The sequence below is a fragment of the Nerophis lumbriciformis genome, linkage group LG05 (assembly GCF_033978685.3).
Source record: "Nerophis lumbriciformis linkage group LG05, RoL_Nlum_v2.1, whole genome shotgun sequence".
NCBI classification, from domain to species: Eukaryota; Metazoa; Chordata; class Actinopteri; order Syngnathiformes; family Syngnathidae; genus Nerophis; species Nerophis lumbriciformis.
Genome location: NC_084552.2, coordinates 48,347,827 through 48,368,494, shown reverse-complemented (window position 1 = coordinate 48,368,494; position 20,668 = coordinate 48,347,827). Strand labels below are relative to the sequence as shown.

At 39.2% G+C, this 20,668-nt stretch overlaps 1 protein-coding gene across 1 annotated transcript in view; it reads right to left on the bottom strand.

The window, feature by feature from the left end:
• The window catches only part of exoc4 (exocyst complex component 4), a 160,763-nt gene that overhangs the window by 101,094 nt on the left and 39,001 nt on the right, over positions 1-20,668 (bottom strand). Inside the window, exon 11 of the mRNA XM_061959465.2 lies at positions 4,268-4,364. Within this exon, the coding sequence (XP_061815449.1) occupies positions 4,268-4,364 (97 nt within the window). The remainder of the gene's footprint in view (positions 1-4,267; positions 4,365-20,668) is intronic.

Sequence of the window (20,668 nt, the reverse complement as noted above, 5' to 3'; positions counted from 1 at the left end):
AACAGACAGACAAACCAATGGCAACAATTACGTAATAACCACCTAATTTTCAGGGCCGTTTTATATTCAATACAACACAATTAATACTGAGAGTTCCAGCAGAATCCTGCTTTTTGCCAACTTGTTGAAATTTACTGTACCCCCATTTCACCCTTTCCCACTCTGGGTCTTTGTATTTGTCTTCTTTGGACTGTCTGCTCTTCGGGAGATGACTTAATGAGAGTGTGGAATTAGTGCAGAGTCATGGTGTGTGTGTGTGTGTGGTTTTCACCACAGGCTATGTCTGTGGGTGGCAGAAACCTTCTGTCCTCTTCCTGTCATCTAGCTTTCTGTCGGCTCCTCATTACTTTCATCACTTGTTCCACTGTCCTTCCCGTCGCCGCTTCCTCCGAGCGCCTTTTGTCACAGAATGACCTTGTGCGCAGTGTTTTTCTTTTTTTTATTGGGAGTTTTTGAACAAACTTTGCCAAGGCCATGTATGCATGAATGTTGCAGTAGTTTTCAAATTAAACTGACATCTTTGGGCGTACATCATTAGCATCACTTTGTCTAGGCCTCTAGTGAAGAGTGAGAGATTTGAGGCCTGTGCTGAAGCCTTCCAAACTACCAACACTTGTCTAGTGCAAGCAAAATGGCAACAGGAGACTTTACAAGTCAACTAGAAAGGGTAAACACTCTGCTATGTCTGTTTTTAAAGCCATATACTTAGTACCTTCTTTATAGGGATGTAACAATGAATGATAACTAAAATAAATAAATAAAATGATGGAAAAATTGTCAATGATGACTGCATGTTGATAAACTCACGGACTGACTGGCACTAGTTCGCTAGCTTAAACACTACAAAGAAAACACGAGACATTAACATCTTTCTCCATTAAGAAATTACATACCCCAATCTAAACTTAGACACAAACACATTGCTGGCAGAGCAACTAAGCTATTTAAATGTGTACATTAAACCTACAAGCTGTGCTCTCTTACAACAGAGTGATCATTCTATACTCCGAGGAATACAAGACTGAGGTGTTTTTACGCAGCGATCAAGGACCACTAAACAGAGTAGGACACCACAACACACGCCAGAAATAATAAATAATAATACGATTTAAATGGTTACGCACTTTCCATTCAAATACATGTTACAGTACTACAGTACAAACCAATATTTAAAACAATAAAACCTTAGCCATTAAAACACATATAATCCTAAAACTAAAACACTATCACTGAAGCATAAGAAACCCAAAACATGCAAAATAGTGGGTTTGTCTATTTTTTTTAGTTATTAAAAAAGTAACTGTCAAAATATTTTAGTGCATGTATAAGTGCTTGTTGAGCACAATCAACAACACCGCCATAACAATAAAATAGTGTGTTAAGGATTTGTTGATATCATTACATTCCTAATGATTGATTATTATCATGCATACATAAGTAATGACAATAGGTATTGATACTGCTGATTTTGAAAGTTGACCCAACTACAAAGACATGAACAGTCCAGAACTTTTATCCAGAAAAAGAAGATTAAATAAAGGTTTTATATAAAATGGTATTGGAATTAGTGAAATATGTTTTTCATGTTTGATGCCCAAGCTAAACATGGCTTCGTACTCGGTAGCGACACCTTTGTTGGCAAGCAGAGGTCAGATACTCAGTAGATTTCCCCTAAAAATCCTGTTGGTTTCAGGGCTATCGCTTGGCAACTCGAAGTGCCAGCTCCCTCTACGTAATTTCTATGAGATAAAGGTGCGAAGAATGACTAGGCCACTGTGGGATATGTTTCTTCACCCACTCCTTAGTTGCGTTGGCGATAGGATTGTGCAATACGAATGATGTACGATACCAACAATATAAGTTTGGCCTATGATGGAGATTGCAATGCTACGGTCCTATCGAGATAACGTTGCGACCTAGCCATGTACCGCAAAATTGAAAGCGCAAAAACTGCAATGCATCGTCATTGTAATGTAGTGTCCTGACACAGACTAGCTCCGGAGGTATATACAGTGGGTCTGGATGAATTGTTGCCTCATTCCTGTGAGAATCCTTTGTGTGACTGAAGTAAAAAGGATTGAGGGTTGGTTAATTCATCCAGGACAAACAACCACTAGGTAGCGTCTGTGAGCAGGTAATACTGTGTCATCGTTATCACTTTCGGACTCATCAGGTCTTCATATCGAGGAAACGTTATTCTTTGCACATTTTCACTCACGCTTTAAGTGATGCATGATTGAAAAACTAATCCAGCCCCACTGTACTTCCTCAGGTGAAGTCATTAACACTAGAGGATGAGGAAAAGCTAAGCATACAATAAATCGAGAACGAGAAAGCAGGAAAACAAAAGAAGTGAGGCTAACCGCTAAACTAGCTTGAACTAGAGAAACAACATTAGAATACGCGCTTAGTACACTTTAACAGAAGTGTAGCTGGAAAAGGCGGTACAGTGGAGAGTAACAGAGTAACCAGTTCTGAACATGCCATTAGTAAGTAGATAAATAATAGTCTAACTACAGAGGGCAACTACACTGAGTGTAAACACCCCCAAAAAATGACGCAATACGTTACCACATACATCAGCAGGGAAATGAGGAGACTTTTTAACCATTTTTTTTTTGTACTGGTTATATAATAGTTTTATATACCAAATACTACATGTTGGTATGGTATTAGCAAGAGGCTGCAGTGTATATTGCAAAATGGATTTTCAGCCATATCGCCATCAAGCCCTACTTGGTACGTGTTTGTACATTTTCATGATGAACTCATCCATGACCCCAAAATTATACCCCCCCACAAAAAAAAATTATGCTTATACTGTTAATGTTTTTGTAAGGGTTTCCTTTTAACAAACACACATTTTGTTTCTCACAATGTATTAATTACAGCTGATGGACATGCAGCAATGCCGTCAAACTATTGTTGGTGATTAGTGATGTTTGGCTAAGGTGTCCCTCTAACCAGGGATTTGGAGCCCCCATCCAAGGCCCTGCAGAATAACTAATCCCCTGCACATATTCACAGTCAGACATGCACAACCTTGAAGGCACCCAAGCGTACATTCCCAACTTTTCTGCTGCTAGACGGTCCAAGACGGAACAGTAAACAAGCAACAGCCTTGGCGGAAAATGCAGTTACGCACGCTGGGGATGAACGGCTTAGAGCGGGTGCCAATGACACACCATATTGTCAGAGTAAAGTAGCCTAAGAGTGCACGCATAACACTAGCATCCTTTCTTTCCAAGAACCTTCTTTCCCGGGAAAGTTTAGATGCTTTAGAAGAAGAAATTGCCATATTACACAACTTGGCGTGAGTTGTTTTTAGCTTTATACGGCCACACAAACAGATTGTGCGCAACCCGACTGTTTTTGTCATTAAAGCTGCACGGCTGGCTGCGGGAGGTGCAGCGATCCATCAGCAGAGCTCTGCCATTAGAAAGCCATCTGTAAGCCGCAGCGTGCCAGTGGCGCTCACGGTCTCAAGAAGGTCCCGCCTGCTGAACAATTCAGCGTGATTGATATGAATCGTTACCGACAGCATGGAAGAGGCAGGACAGGAGGTTTGTTTTTGGGTTGTTTGACTGGGAAATGCCAGATGGAGATGTGAAAGGGGTTGAAAGAGGGGAGATAAACATGTAGCAAGTTGCAAAGAAAAAAAGCAAGGGCGGCCATGATGTGGATACACTTGTTTGTCCTGTATTAGCGACTACAGCCCCCATCCAGATGGCCAGCATGTCGCTGTAGCTCATTCAAGATGCTTTAAGAGTCAAAACATCTGCTGAGTTCGCCACTTGTGCCAAAATGTAACAATCATCCCACCCCTGCACCCTGCAAATAGACATGGTGTGCGTCAAATTGTGTGCCAGGAAGAACTGTGAAGAAAGAGGAAAGCATCGCCCTTTAATGGGTCCTTGAAGGTAATGTATCACAGCATCACAATTCAATTAGGAGTCTTGGTGATTAGATTTACACCAATCACATGGGAGCTCTGCTGAAAACTACCAGGCCTTGAGAATACTTGAAGTTAATGGCGAGGAAGGCTGTCGATCCCTTCGATTCCTGCAGGGTATCACCAAAACCTATTGTGCATTGCATCCAGGCGCTCAACATTAAAAGAATCACAAATCGATGGATGGTCACTAAGAGGATTTGTAATTCAATAAGTTGATATTTTACTGGAATTGAACCACGCGTCGGCTTCTGTTTTCCATTGGCTTCATTGTGGTTGATGTTTAGACACATCGGGAAGCTTTGTGAGGCGTACCTGAGCAGTGGCTGGAAGATGACAGTGATGTTTCTCGCTCCCGGCTTGCACACAAACTTCATTTCTCCTCCTTCCATCAGGTTGTCGTCTGCGCCGCCTACGAGACACAAAACAACCGTATTCAAGACAGAACAATGGTAGTAGCAGCGTTGGGCAAATCTGAACGCACGTCCGCCATCCTGCACCCCAGCTGAAAGGAGTTCATCAGAAAAACATGTGACAAGTGCCGACTGCAGTGGCCTAGTACAATAGTACAACATTTCGGAGGGTTTACGCAGAAAGGGCAAAAAGGCGAAGCTCGCATGGGAGAGAGAGAACACTGAAGCTCATTACCTCCGCTCATGCTGAAGTAATCGATATAATTGACGGCCTGTCGTCGATACGGAAAACTGCACACCGGAAAGAATGAGCAGTTGCCCAGGCGTGTGTTCACGTGTGCACATTTCGAAGGAATACAATTCACGGGTGATTGTGTTTGCATGCAAATGAGGAGGTATAGTATTTCTCTAAATGCGTAACATCCTTATATTTCAGAAGCCGTTTTTACCATGATACACTTGGAAAGGGATGTAGCTATTATCAGCAATATTGATAAACCACTGTAAACCGTTTCAAATCAAAATCATAGTAAAACCTAGATTAATAACCACAATTCCATTAAACTCACGGACGGGTGAAAATGCTCATTCCCTGAAGAAGCAAACTTGCGGCACTAATAATTAAATACCAGCTCACGTCGTTAATTGCAAGCAAACAGTTACGACGCTGATCACTATCTTTCAGCTAGCTCTGTTAATTGATGCTGACTTAAATGGTAAGTTGAAAACCAGTCATTTTAAAAACATCATGAGAGACATGACGGTGGATTTTATTTTTTTTGCATTCTAAATATTAAATAAATGCGATCAAAAGTTTGCTTACAATGAAGCCTACGGGAGCTGCACAATTCCACCTATAAAAGCCCTTAAAAAACATCCAAACACTTCCATTGAGGTTGTATGTACATATATAATGTAGTAACAGGCTCATTTATGATAACATTTCATATTTTAGTATTTTGTTCATTTTAAGCATACACGGTGCTTTAATTTAAAAAAGCACGTTTACTTTTTTTTTTCATCACTGATTACTACTTACTGCAGACTTCATGAGAGCCAACAAACATAATGAAACATCAATTACTGTACAATGTCTGCTGTCATTAGGATGGCGACTGCTATGATGTAGGGCTGGGCGATATGGCCTTTTTTTTAATATCTCCATACTTTTAGGCCATATCGCGATACACGATATATATCTCGATATTTTGCCTTAGCCTTGAATGAACACTTGATGCATATAATCACAGCAGTATGATGATTCTATGTGTCTACATTAAAACATTCTTGTTCATACTGCATTAATATATGCTCATTTTAAACTTTCATGCAGAGAGGGAAATCACAACTAAGTCAATTTACCAATACTGTATTTATTAAACAGTTATTAAGCAGTGGCACAAACATTCATGTCATTTCCAAAACAGAAAGTGCAAAATTGTCAGAGACATTTTAAAACAAGCTATTAGTGCACTTTTGTGCATGATGTCTCTAAGATGACGAATCAAAACAACACTAAATTAAAGTGCACTTTTTGTACAGAATGCCACTACAATAGTTTAAAACAAATAAAGTGCACTTTTGTACATGATGTCACACAAGATATTTCAATAAGTGTCAAATAAAAATTAGCTGCTTAATAGGAAATCAAATTGTGTACGTCCTTCGCTTTGTGGTAGGTTACTGCGGACGTTATCTCTTTTGTTGTTGACTATTTTTTTCATACGGGTTTGATCTGGAAATGTTTGCCTCTGCATTTTGATGGTGGGCGTGTGGCACCGAACAGAGATGTTGACGTGCGGAGTAAGCACTCTACATTCTCTAGCAGGTGACTTTTCAAATGATGCTACATATTAGCAGTAATGCTACTTTTTGTAGCAATGCTTTTTCCCCACACTTGACAAATTACGGTTGTCTGTTCGACATATTCCCACTTGAAGCCAAACCACCGCCAGACGATGGACCCCGTGCTGTTTTTCTTGGGAATTAATTCTTCCTTCATTTGTTACCAGATTCGCATCTTCTTTCTCTTGTATTACCACTCGCACCACAGCTAACTTTAGCCATGCTGCTACCTCTCTGCTGCACGAGGGCGTATACGTATGTGACATATGACGTGACAGTATGTGACGTGTGTAAGAAGGTGCGCTCGCTGTCTGTGAGAAGGACAGACAAGAGAGAATGGGAAGAGCCTGCAGTGTAATTTCGGCAGCTAAAAGCAACTGCGTGAGAACGTATACTCGAATATCACGATATAGTCATTTTCTATATCGCACAAAACCCACGATAAATTGCGTATATCGATATATCGCCCAGCCCTACTATGATGTCAAGATAATCCTGTTTAAATGAAGAATGACCATAATCCTCACGAAGACACGGGGTGGGGAGTGCGGGAGGGACCAAGCGTCTTTTCTTGTCGTTCTTGCCATTTTCGGGGCCTAAAGTCTACCAATTTGGTGGAATACATCCTCAGACTTCTTCTGTCCAGATGAGAAGCATGATTTATAATCTAGAATAAATTTCCAAGGAGCAAAGAAGCAAGAAAGCAGCACACCACTCAATAATATAAACATAGGCACACACGGTAGCGATCACATTGCCGCTATAAATAGTTGGTCTGTGTTAGCGCTTATAATACCAATATCACTAATACTTAAAGTGTACACTATATATTCAAGTCACAAAATGTAAATGGATTATTGTTGGTGGTTTTTGAATGGTTATTTGTTGGATTTTACGGGCAAAATTCGAGGACCTCCCATTGGCTCCACTGTAAGCAGACTTTTATTTAAGTTTATTTGTAATAGGCTCCAGCCCCCCTCCGCAAGCCCGACAGGGACAAGCGGTAAAAAATGGATGGATGGATATAAGTTGGAATGCATTAAAATAAATCATTCCATCAACATGTCTGTCATAATGATTGTGAACGATAGTCAAACTTCCTATAAAAATGCAGTTCCCCTTTAAGTAATGTTAATACAGTATGTTAATTATAACATATTTCCAAATTAAAACAGATAAATATATTTGACATATTTCAACAAATATGTTCAAATAACAATAATATGGCTCTTAAGAAGCCAGTAAAATGTATCATGTTTCTTCAGCCAAGGAAATAATATTGTGTGTCTGTTTGTTTCAAAATAAAATAAAATTGGTTCAAAAGATGTACGTCTGTGAATTAGTATTTTTGAGCACATTCAACAATACTATGATAATAATGATAACAGTGATAATTTTTGTTATTTTATCGCGATAAAAAAATGTCATATTGTTACATACCTACTCTTGGATATACTTTAGAGTATACAGTGCACATCAGGGCTATTCAACTAAATTGTTGTTGGGGCCACATTTCCAGACAGCTAAGGACTGGGGGGCTGGATGTATTTCACTATTACACTAATTTTATTTTTGAGAACCAGCATCCTCTGGATGTATATATTTTTTGTGCCTATTTATTTTGTCAAAGTGGCGTAATTTAAAAAAAAAAATAGCTCCGTCCATACAGCAGGAGTGATCTGCTGTTTAAAGGATGTACTGCAAAGAAAAGCTTGTCAAAGATCAACCATATGACAACACTCCAGTGTTTTTAGGAAGGTAATGCAAAAATGTTAGTCCTTTTAATACGTTTTTTTGATCTGAACTCATGGGCTGGGCTGGTGTCATTCATGGGCTGCGGGCCACCAGTTGAAAAGAACTGATGTACAGCTTGTACAGCAATAAAGTGTTACTGCACTGAAAATGACTGAAACACAACTATTACTGTAATTAAGTGTCTTGCTGACAGTCACGCATGCTTAAGGGCTGCATGAGTGCTGTTGGCACTTTGGTTCATTAAGGCAAAGAAGATTTCAATTCCATTTCAGTAACCAGGTGTGTATCTGTGCTGAATTCCACGTCCAAAAGGATGAGTGCAGTGCTAGATAAGAGTGATGCTCACACTAAATATTGACACTTTTCTATTCAGACAATAATGGTTGTGTGTTGAGTCATTTTCAGTGGCGAATAAATCTATACATGTACACTGAATACTCTAAAGTCAATTCCTTTGAATACTAGTATCCATTGAGAGGATGTAATATAATACGTGCACTCGCTGTTTGTTATTTGGGAGACTTTAAATGGATGTAAATAGAACTCACACACGATGACGTCACAAGTTTTGAGATAGGCGATTGGAAGAGTGAAATTTTTTTAAATTTAATTTTACGACCAAAGTCTGTGCTTTGTGTTTTTCCCCTCTTTCATTTGCTTTACCAATATAGCCTTGCAAAGCGTGTGTGCTAGAACACAAAGACACAACGTAGCACAGAGCCTTGTTCTGTATTGCCTCGGCGGAGCGTGTGGAGTCGTGCATTCAAATGCATATCAAGCCATTGTTCCCTTGGCTCAAACTCAAAAATGCATTCCCTAATCAAACAAGTTTTATCCGAGGCAACTCTGAGTTTTCATTAAAAATGACGAGGGCGGCTTTTACTCCTTTAACTTTCTGAGTTTGATCTGCTTGATTGCCTGTGACTCCATCCATTGGTGCCAATTCAATTAGGAGTCAATTACAGGAATATAAACAGCGTTGCCAGCAGAGCACTCGCCAGTTTTCTTTCTTTGTCCAACTTTGGGGAAGTTAGCTTTTACCTGTCCAAGCCTAAACTACTCCCCTGTGCATAAACAAGCCCCTGTGTGCAGACCCGATGACAATGACCAATTTAATTTCATGCTCTAAACATCTGCACCCGTGTCAGACGAGGCAAGCGAGCGGGAAACCTCACTGAGCCACTATGGTCTGGGACCAGCTGCCAAGAGGGGCATAAAACTGATGAATATTAAACAGTGTCACCCATTAATATGCATGGGCTTCTTCAGACTTGCCTGAACGTGACAGGGCGGGCTACGGTTACGGGTCAGGATGGCACCCAACGGCTGGCGGGTGTTTCAACAAAAATCGTGGAAAAGTGTGATGTTTAGTTTGCCACATATAAGTGTGTATGTGAGTCTCACAGTCAGGAGTCTAGGCTATGGTCAGCAGTTGATTTGGGGATAAGCACAGATTAAATAGATTTTAATTCATTTAAATGGCTAACGCTGTTTTGCAATGCAATTCTTTCGCGGGATGAACTGCGCCACACAGCGAATTAAACTTGTATCTCGAGGGACCATGGTATTTTAATCAGTATTTCTTACAGCACTGCGCTCTATCTGTGATGCCACCGTCTAATATGCATAATTGGCCATGACGCATGTGTATGTAACTTTTATAGACGCTGTGGGCAAGACACAAGTAAGCAAAAAGATCAAAAGCAGAAACAAAAATGTTTTAAAAAAAATCAAAGTAATTTTCTTCTGTCGCTTCTTTCCTTTTTTTTATGTCAAAAGCAGGACGGAGCCGCCTGTGAGTGCTCTTAGAATGAGATAGGCCCACAGCAGGACCCGCCACTCTTTGAAAAGAGCGATATGTGCTTTTTTTTTTTGTAAGTCCAAAAATATCCAAAAATAACAAAAGTCACAAGGTGTTTCGCTCGTTCATCATCAACCCATCCATCCATCCATTTTCTACGGCTTGTCCCTTTCGACCATTAATCAATAATTGTAGCGACAAAGTTGCTACGTTGGCAACACTGATCCCTCCTGCTAAGTCGTTATATCATCTGGCAGACAAGGTGCGTATAAGGTGTGTTAAGAAGCAATATGACAATACCATAGCATACAGTCACATTACAATGTTGATGAACGAGGGCAAACAGATAGTGTCAAATCTATTTGTGGTGGTCCAAATATATTTGCAGCGAACCGCAACTAATAGATTAATGTATTAGGAAAACGTTTGGTAATTTGATTGATGATTGATTTAGTACGACGCCAAATGACGCAAAGAAACATGTTAGCTGTTTATTTGTTTTTTGGCTTTGACAGTTTTTCGGGCCTGATGAACAGGTTTTATCCGATCCGCGGGATGATAAATAAATAAATGGGTTATACTTGTATAGCGCTTTTCTACCTTCAAGGTACTCAAAGCGCTTTTGACAGTATTTCCACATTCACCCATTCACACACACATTCACACACTGATGGCGGGAGCTGCCATGCAAGGCGCTAACCAGCAGCCATCAGGAGCAAGGGGTGAAGTGTCTTGCCCAAGGACACAATGGACGTGACGAGGATGGTAGAAGGTGGGGATTGAACCCCAGTAACCAGCAACCCTACGATTGCTGGCACGGCCACTCTACCAACTTCGCCACGATGAGTTTGCTAAGTGTAAAAATGAGCCGAAATTTTTTAATTAAAGAAACTGCTGTTCTCAATATGTCCATGAAATGTCGCAATATACATTTTTTGGATCTTTGTAGATGATGCTACATTTGTAAAAAAAAAAAAAAACACACAAAAAAAACACATGATGTTAGAGCACCAGTCGAGGAAAATGAGCAAACTACATAAATAACATCCTGTAATTTGATTTTGATATTTTTTTTTTTATCTTGATAGATTGAAAATTAACACCAATGAGTTGACTGATGAACATATTCACATAATTTATTCAGAAAGTATATATAACAACAAATAAAGGTAGAATAAACGGTAAACGGGTTATACTTGTATAGCGCTTTTCTACCGTCAAGATACTCACAGCGCTTTGACACTATTTCCACATTCACCCATTCACACAAACATTCACACACTGATGGTGCGAGCTGCCATGCAAGGCGCTAACCACGACCCATCAGGAGCAAGGCTGAAGTGTCTCGCTCAAGTGTAAAAAAAAAACAACAACATTATGATTTGTACATTTTCAGAATGTGCTTGTTCTATTTTTAAACAAAGAAAACAATCTGAAGTCGTCTTTATTTTTAAGTTATTGTTCCGTGATTTTACCAGTCCGGCCCACTTGGGAGTAGATTTTTCTCCATTTGGCCCCCGATCTAAAATGAGTTTGACCCCCCTGGTTTAGACAGTGACAATAACTTCTAAACTATTTCTAAAATGTATGCGTGTTCAGCCAAAAGGGCCTTATTTTAGTTAAAAAAATTCCCATGTAATAGAGCCTCTAAATGTGTTACCCTATCATATACAACACAAGTGGATCCCTGTTGTTTTCATTTTGGCAACACTCACTCATAGTGAAAAAGGTTGAAGACCCATGATGGAGATTGATACCTAATGCGGCAAAATCCTTGCAACACACATACACGACTCCTATGGGTCATAACGTGACTGGCTTAAAGGCATATGCACACTCTGATACACTTACTTACCTACACCACACAAGTATCCAGCCACCTACCCCCTGCGGCGCCTTGGCATCCGCTCCCCCATCCCACATGTAATCAAGTCAGCCAGTGACTTAGTGAAATTGCATTAGCCACACTTTCCTGGGTTTAATGAGGAAAAAAAGGGGTCTGATCCTGCAGATTTAGGCAGCCAGAGAATATATGCGTGATTTCTTTTAAGTTATTATATTCTTAAACACATGCGAGTCTCCTGGGACATGTGTGTGTGTTAAAGAGAGCGAAGAGATGAGTAAAGAGATGAATAAAGATAGGGAATAATCCCTCATCTACAAGTTGTATAGGGTTATGGATGTTTTACATGGTTATGGAATGTTTTGTGACTTGTTCTTCCATTTCCAATCGCATTTATTTTGGCAACATCATCTCCCAGCATGCTGGGAGAATCTTAATTTGCTGTTCATGAATAAGTGTGCAAAATTGTCCGTATATGCATACCTATAGCAAATGCATTAGAGATAGAACACTGCATGAATTGTGTGTGTTGTTCGGATTATGTTTGTTTTTGTTTTGTTTTGTTTTGTTTTACTAATCAGTTTGCGTACGTGTAGTTCTGATCATACACGAAGTAGAGCCTTATGGCTTGCGATAATGGAATCATGGGATGGAATCATAGAATAAGCCAATAAAAACAAAATCGACTCTTAAATGTGGAAAATCACAGAAATCGACAATGAGTGAAATGTTGTCATCATGAGAAGAAGGAATATTTGTTTGTCTGAGGGAATCATGTTAAGGACTGCTCATTAATCCCCAAAACACTGAACCGCTACCACCTAAACTCAACAAAGTTGCAATGACCACTTGAAACATGCTCTAAATCTGCAAACAAACAAGGACGCAATGCTAGCTGGGACAACACAAACACTAACAACACATCATATATGTGATGTTGTTTTTCTGTCTGGCTTTCAGCAAAAGCGGATGCTTTTGTTCTTTCTTATCTTTCGTGCTTTTGCTTCTTTGTTTTTTTTTCTGGTTTCAAATTTGCTTTTTGCTTTTCCTCCTCCCTCTTCCCATGTTTACCTTTTTTCCTACCTTTCTACAAGGCGCTGCCCTTGTGGTGACCCATCGGTCTTCCTGGTCGGTCTACCCTGTCTACTGTAGGTCTGTTCTTGGACGGGTTATACTGAAAACAGATTGTGTTGTACTTTTTAATTGCAATGACAATAGAGTTTCATTGCATTTCATTGTTGTGGACGATACCACCGATGTATCATTTTTATTTCAGCCTAAAGTCATCTCCCCTAAAAAATCATAGCAGCCGTCAAGACCCCTTAAGAACAGCAACACACGTTCAGCATTCACAATAAAAGTGCTGTGTGCAGCATCCTGTCTGACTGTGCCAACAAAATCAATGCTTCAAATAAGTAGTTTACATAAGCACTTTGTACTTAAAGCACTTGTTGGTACATTTATGTTACAACATGATTATGCTTTGACTTAAAATACTGCTCAAAATTGTCCAATGACGTATTGCACCAATAAATGTAAGGCATTTTACATTTAATTAACTGACATTGCATTTATTTTAATTTTTTATTTTTTTATTTAAAGAAAGTCAACTCGTTCGGACAAAGCTTGTGCTTCACTTTATGGTGTTGCTATAAAACAGGCTTATAAAGATTTTACAATCATTTTTATTTTTATTTTTTTTACATCGATCAGAGCTTTAGAAAAAGTGTTTTAACTTTCATTTTATAAGATATTTTTGTAATATCCACAACTGATAAAAGGTAATGGTGGATTATTGGGATATATATGGTAGTCTGGGGTGAAACAACAAACTATATTGAACTGAAAACCGTGACCACAAAACCATCATAAGATCCCAACCGTGAATTTTGTGACCTGTACCACCCCTAAAAAGCACAGCGTTGTCTCAATAATACATGAATCTTTGGTCATCTTTGGCGGGGGCATCCGATCACAATCTGTCTCTCTTCATGTCTGATTGGATCCTAATGAGCGCCATTCATTATTAAAATGGAATTTGACGCCGCCATCCAGGAGAGTGAACCTCAGATGAGAATTAATAGCATCAATAAATAATGGCATAAATAAATCGAGGCGTGAAATGAGTTGGATTAATTATTAAAAGCGTGTTTTTTTTCTGCGTAGTATCAAGACGGTCCCCTGTGGATTTACTGTGAGTGATGCTATGACAACAAACATACAGTGCACAATGAATACTGAGTGGTCTTTAAATGTCCTACACAAGTTTACATTTCGCTGAAGGAACGCCAACAAAAGATGCTTCCAACTTTGTTCCCTTCCTCCCTTTCCTCCTCCAATCAGCAGACCTGAGATTAAAAGCAAACACAGAGGTGGCTCTGAAAGCTGCCAGTAATGACAAGACTTCTTCTAATTGAAATTAGCCTCAGGTTGGAGAAAATACGACGAGGCTCCATCTGTATGATTGAATTTCAGCGCTGTGTAAACTGGCTCAACCTTGTCGTAATCTCCTTCTGTTGTCCTTTTTAGCGCTTTTCATCGAAATAAGAACTTTTTTTCAAACTTGTTTGAAACATTTCAAGTTATAACTAATTAAAGATTTTCATAGTTCAATCTGATTTGTTAGATTTTGCCCACAGTCAACGATCAGTTTTTTGTAAGCTTCATGTAGGCTACCAAGAAAAAAATATATTGTGGATCCCCACAAATAAACAGATCTCATATACAATTGTTTCCACCTCAAAAAGGCACTACAATAAATAAACAAGGTGGAGATTTGCCAAGACACCGACAAGACAATCAAACTTGACTATCTATAATAATATCTATTGACATGGGTGCCAAAACTTTTTTGCCTCCGAGAGACAAATTGAAACTGTATAAATGGGCATGAGCTAAAAACATAAATTATGCAGCATGAGTAAGGCGTTTAGCCCTATACCATATAAGGTAGTGGAGATTGTCATGTTTGATAGATGGCAACGAGTTAGCTTTGTGAACATTCCATCAAAGAGCCGGTGAGCTTGAAAGAAGTGATCTTGGATTCTTACGCATGCGCAGATGCAGGGGATGCATGCATTTCCATGGGGAGCATGTCTCACCAGAACACTGGCATGTTACGTGACTGACGGGGGGCTCCTATTCGGTGACGGTGCATTCCGACTCAGCCTCTGTACACGGGGGGACTAAGGTTCAATGTCCGACGATTCATTTGCGAGGATGATAATTGAATCGGACTCCTCCAAATTGAATCGCAGACTATATAAATGTGTATAAATATAATTACTTTTTCAATAAAATCATTTTATTTTTGTCATTATTTATTGCTATATTCATGATTTTACTATTATTTTTCTTGCTGATTTCCTTGGATGAATCCTGTTCCTACCGCATTATGGTGAAGCGCACAACATTCATTTTTTTTGTGATAAAGGTTCAAAGTAGGGCTGCTTTGGTTGTTGATGCATGAGTACAATTGGGTACACGCCAAGATCATTTACATTCCTTCAGAGTTTGAGGAGAAAAACAAGCCTTAATTACTGCACAGAGTAAACAACATGAAATGAAATTGCATCGGGTCTCGTGCTAGCGGCCATAATATTTAAGAGGAAGCACAAATGTTTGACATGATATTAACAGCATGTCAGGTAACAACCTTCCATCTTATCTCCACAACCAGTTATGTGGCTGCAGGGTGGAAGGCCTTTAAAGGGTAGGCAAAGCAGAGAGACGTGTCATTTTCTCTTGACATCCTCATGTAGAGAAATACACACAAGGTGTGGTTCAATTACAGCGTGTCGTACATGTCATGTATGACAACATTTGACCAAACTGGCAGCCTATAAAATCCCTCATCCATCATCTGTGAAACACAAATCGAACATTTATATAAAGGTAGCGTTCTGCTGGGAATACTGCACTGATATCTTGGTGATGTAAAAGTTTATTTTAAACATGCTTAACAAAGTTACATGAGGAAACATCACATGTATATTTGCACAATTCCGGGTGGGTCCAAAAAGGAGTAAGAATTACTTTACTGATTGAACATGTTGAACACAGGAAGTCAAAAAAAGAAATAAGTATTGAGCAAATGCTGTAAATACTTTGTTACATGTGATTTCTTAGTTTTTTTATTTTCAATACATTTGCAAAAAGCTCAAAAAATATTTTTCACATGTCATTATGGGGTATTGTGTGTAGAATTTTGAGCACAAAAGTGAATTCATTCCATTATGCCATAAAGCTGTAACATAACAAAATGGGAAAAAAGTGAAGCACTGTTAATACTTTCCGGATGCACTGTATAATACAAGTAAAAGCCAGTAAATTAGAATATTTTGAAAAACTTGATTTATTTCAGTAATTGCATTCAAAAGGTGTAACTTGTACATTATATTTATTCATTGCACACAGACTGATGCATTCAAATGTTTATTTCATTTAATTTTGATGATTTGAAGTGGCAACAAATGAAAATCCAAAATTCCGTGTGTCACAAAATTAGAATATTACTTAAGGCTAATACAAAAAAGGGATTTTTAGAAATGTTGGCCAACTGAAAAGTATGAAAATGAAAAATATGAGCATGTACAATACTCAATACTTGGTTGGAGCTCCTTTTGCCTCAATTACTGCGTTAATGCGGCGTGGCATGGAGTCGATGAGTTTCTGGCACTGCTCAGGTGTTATGAGAGCCCAGGTTGCTCTGATAGTGGCCTTCAACTCTTCTGCGTTTTTGGGTCTGGCATTCTGCATCTTCCTTTTCACAATACCCCACAGATTTTCTATGGGGCTAAGGTCAGGGGAGTTGGCGGGCCAATTTAGAACAGAAATACCATGGTCCGTAAACCAGGCACGGGTAGATTTTGCGCTGTGTGCAGGCGCCAAGTCCTGTTGGAACTTGAAATCTCCATCTCCATAGAGCAGGTCAGCAGCAGGAAGCATGAAGTGCTCTAAAACTTGCTGGTAGACGGCTGCGTTGACCCTGGATCTCAGGAAACAGAGTGGACCGACACCAGCAGATGACATGGCACCCCAAACCATCACCCAACCATGCAAATTTTGCATTTCCTTTGGAAATCGAGGTCCCAGAGTCTGGAGGAAGACAGGAGAGGCACAGGATCCATGTTGCCTGAAGTCTAGTGTAAAGTTTCCACCATCAGTGATGGTTTGGGGTGCCATGTCATCTGCTGGTGTCGGTCCACTCTGTTTCCTGAGATCCAGGGTCAACGCAGCCGTCTACCAGCAAGTTTTAGAGCACTTCATGCTTCCTGCTGCTGACCTGCTCTATGGAGATGGAGATTTCAAGTTCCAACAGGACTTGGCGCCTGCACACAGCGCAAAATCTACCCGTGCCTGGTTTACGGACCATGGTATTTCTGTTCTAAATTGGCCCGCCAACTCCCCTGACCTTAGCCCCATAGAAAATCTGTGGGGTATTGTGAAAAGGAAGATGCAGAATGCCAGACCCAAAAACGCAGAAGAGTTGAAGACCACTATCAGAGCAACCTGGGCTCTCATAACACCTGAGCAGTGCCAGAAACTCATCGACTCCATGCCACGCCGCATTAACGCAGTAATTGAGGCAAAAGGAGCTCCAACCAAGTATTGAGTATTGTACATGCTCATATTTTTCATTTTCATACTTTTCAGTTGGCCAACATTTCTAAAAATCCCTTTTTTGTATTAGCCTTAAGTAATATTCTAATTTTGTGACACACGGAATTTTGGATTTTCATTTGTTGCCACTTCAAATCATCAAAATTAAATGAAATAAACATTTGAATGCATCAGTCTGTGTGCAATGAATAAATATAATGTACAAGTTACACCTTTTGAATGCAATTACTGAAATAAATCAAGTTTTTCAAAATATTCTAATTTACTGGCTTTTACCTGTATTTGCAAATGATACTCGGAAGTGTAAGAGAACACGGTACAACAACTGGACATTATTTTAACATCACTGTTAAATGACATTCTTTTTTAAAACTGTATTATTAAGCAATTATCAAAAGTACAGAAAATTGGTACTGTTAATTACCAGTATCGATTCCCAGGTACAGGGAATTGGTACCGTATCGTTTCAAATGTGAAAGATTCCCTTACCTTACAAATTATATCAAACACAATGGTGGTCAGCATTCTGTATCCTCCACATGTTTTATAAACACCATATGCTTATTTAGTTTCAATCTGTACCATAATATTTATTCCACATATTAGTATTCTAAAATTGTTGACCATTAGATGTTTGAATGTAATCGTCCCTGATTTTTCCTTTACTACTGTCTAATCTGTGCTCATGGACCACATTAGTATTAAGTATCGCATCTTTATAAAGATTGTGCAAAGGGGAAGGCAAAAATCGACTTTTTCCACTGACAAAGTTCAAATCCCACGTGAGCTTCCCTTTAAATCATAATTGCCAGGTCATGTATTGATGAAGCACTCAAGACAATGGATGATTGACACACCAGGCAAATGTTATGACTGATTTCCATGACACTATTGACCTGGGCTCAGTGGACACTTTATTAGGTATACCTGTACAATTTATCACACCTAAAGTCCTCAACCCCAAGCAAAAACACATCAGCATGCTAAGCTCCCAGTGCAACATTGCACATCACTTGGCAGGAATAATCCCCTCCCTGCCTGATGTCCCAGCCAGCATCACCTCCAGCACCACAACATCTCCCGCCAGACACTTTTCCATTTGCACCTCCTCTCCCACCCTTTGTACAACCCAGCTTGACAGTGAACGCTACTTCTGCTGACCCCCTTCTTGACGGATGGCGGCTTTTACTTATACATTATAAACACCTTTGCTACCTGTGTCTTTTCAGATGCTTCTAATGAGATTACTCGTAGACAAATTATTATATGTGTACCATACGTATACACAAAGCAAATCCCCATGCCAAAAAAGCACAAAAATAAAGACCAGGAAAAAAATTGCATCCATCATACATGTTACACTCGACTATGGTAAATCGGACGCCATGCTTAACAAGCCTCATGATTAGTGATTACAAAGAGCTGCACACTGCAGCTTCCTCAGACAGGAGCATTCAGCACAAAACAGTAAATTCGGCTGTGTCTTCTCCCTGTCAGCCATGTTGTAGTTTTTAGCGCTTCCATATGGAGTCTACTGACAGATATAAGCTTGAACTATATTTAACTTTGTATTAGAAATGGCAACAGTAACTTGAGGGTTCCAGGTTTGATCCCCGCTTCCGCCATCCTAGTCACTGCCGTTTTGTACTTGGGCAAGACACTTTACCCACCTGCTCCCAGTGCCACCCACAGTGGTTTAAATGTAACTTAGATATTGGGTTTCACTATGTAAAAGCGCTTTGAGTCACTAGAGAAAAGCGCTATATAAATATAATTCACTTCACCTCACAATGTGTATGTGTGTTAATAAATGAATAAATGAATACATATATATATATATATATATATATATATATATATAATATATATATATATATATATATATATATATATATATATATGTATGTGTGGGAAAAAAATCACAAGACTATTTCATCTCTACAGGCCTGTTTCATGAGGGGGGGTTCCCTCAATCATCAGGAGATTTTATATTTTATTTTATATATATATATATATATATATATATATATATATATATATATGCAACAAATACGTAATGCATTAACGCAAATGGTAAAAACAAAAACCACCTACAATCTGATTTGATTCTATATATTCTGCAGAATTTTGTTGTAAAAGTAATGTACTTTGTTAATTGTCTCTCCTGTTGAATCTAATGAGACAGTCAGATGCCAATCAGATGATACCAAAACAGATTTCCAAGTCGTCTTTGGACGGCTGGGAGTAAAAAATACTCTAAATTATTATGTGGTTTTCTGCATGTAAAAATTTAAGTATTCTCTATAAAATGTGTTTTGTGTTAATTTTTTGGGGTGTCTAAACAGATACATTGGATTTACCTTATTTATTTTAATGGAAAGATGGCTTGGTTTTTGTATGATTTGGTTTGAATGAGTCTATTTTAAATATTAAAAGGCGAAAAACAAAGAATGTGTGAAATATATTAGAAGGAGGGCGGTCATGGAATGTGTTTTTATTTGCAATCATGCTATCAAGAGGCATGGAGAGACGAGCTGTCACTTCAAACGTGCCCTGAAGCAACATTACACGAAACAATAAACAACCATGACATAATGGGAAAATACATATATATTTTTAAAATTTTAAATACATTTTGTGGTGGGGAGTTATGGCTAAATATATTCTCACCTCACCTCCCAGAAGTGTCATCTGCCGCTCCACACAGACAATGTAGAAGCAATGACAGGGGTAGTAACACGTCTACAGCTGGAAAATTGTTATTTTCATCATTTATTCATAGGAAGTGGGATTGAAACTGGATGAGGTTTTGTAGTGTGAAGTCGTGGCTAAAAAACCTCCACCAGCTTGGGGGTAGAATAAATATGGCGCCGTAATAAAGACTTGTGGATTAATTGAAGCGTATGAGGTGTGTGCAAGGGACGAGCAATTAACTGGTCCTATGTGTTTGCATGTGTTGGCCTCAACACATAAAGTACACGTTCAAATCCATTAGTCCGAAAAAGTTGGAAACGATAATAACAATAATACAAAGCATCTCTGGTGGTTCCTTCTTACCACACATGCACGCACACACTTTCACACTCAAACTCGCAAGGGTTAGACCTGAACGGAATGTGCTGATTAAAAGCTTGACGGGTTGTCTCCTCTAGTCTCCCCCGAGGGACAGCGTTTCTTGGAGCGAGAAAATGAACCCCATAATTGCTCTTGATGAGATGTTTGGGGAGGCTGACCATGCACTGAGCCAATCAGTGCCTCGCAGTGGCGTGTACAGTATCTGGCACACACAAGTACAGCCCTCAAATTCTAGCAGTCATTTTTATATCTTCTCAGGGCCCCCCCCCCTGGCTAAATAGGGACCATAAGCAGAATTTTATCTGGAGCCCCCCATGACAAAAAATTGTTCACACTTTACTTGTTTGAAAGAAGCTTTTACA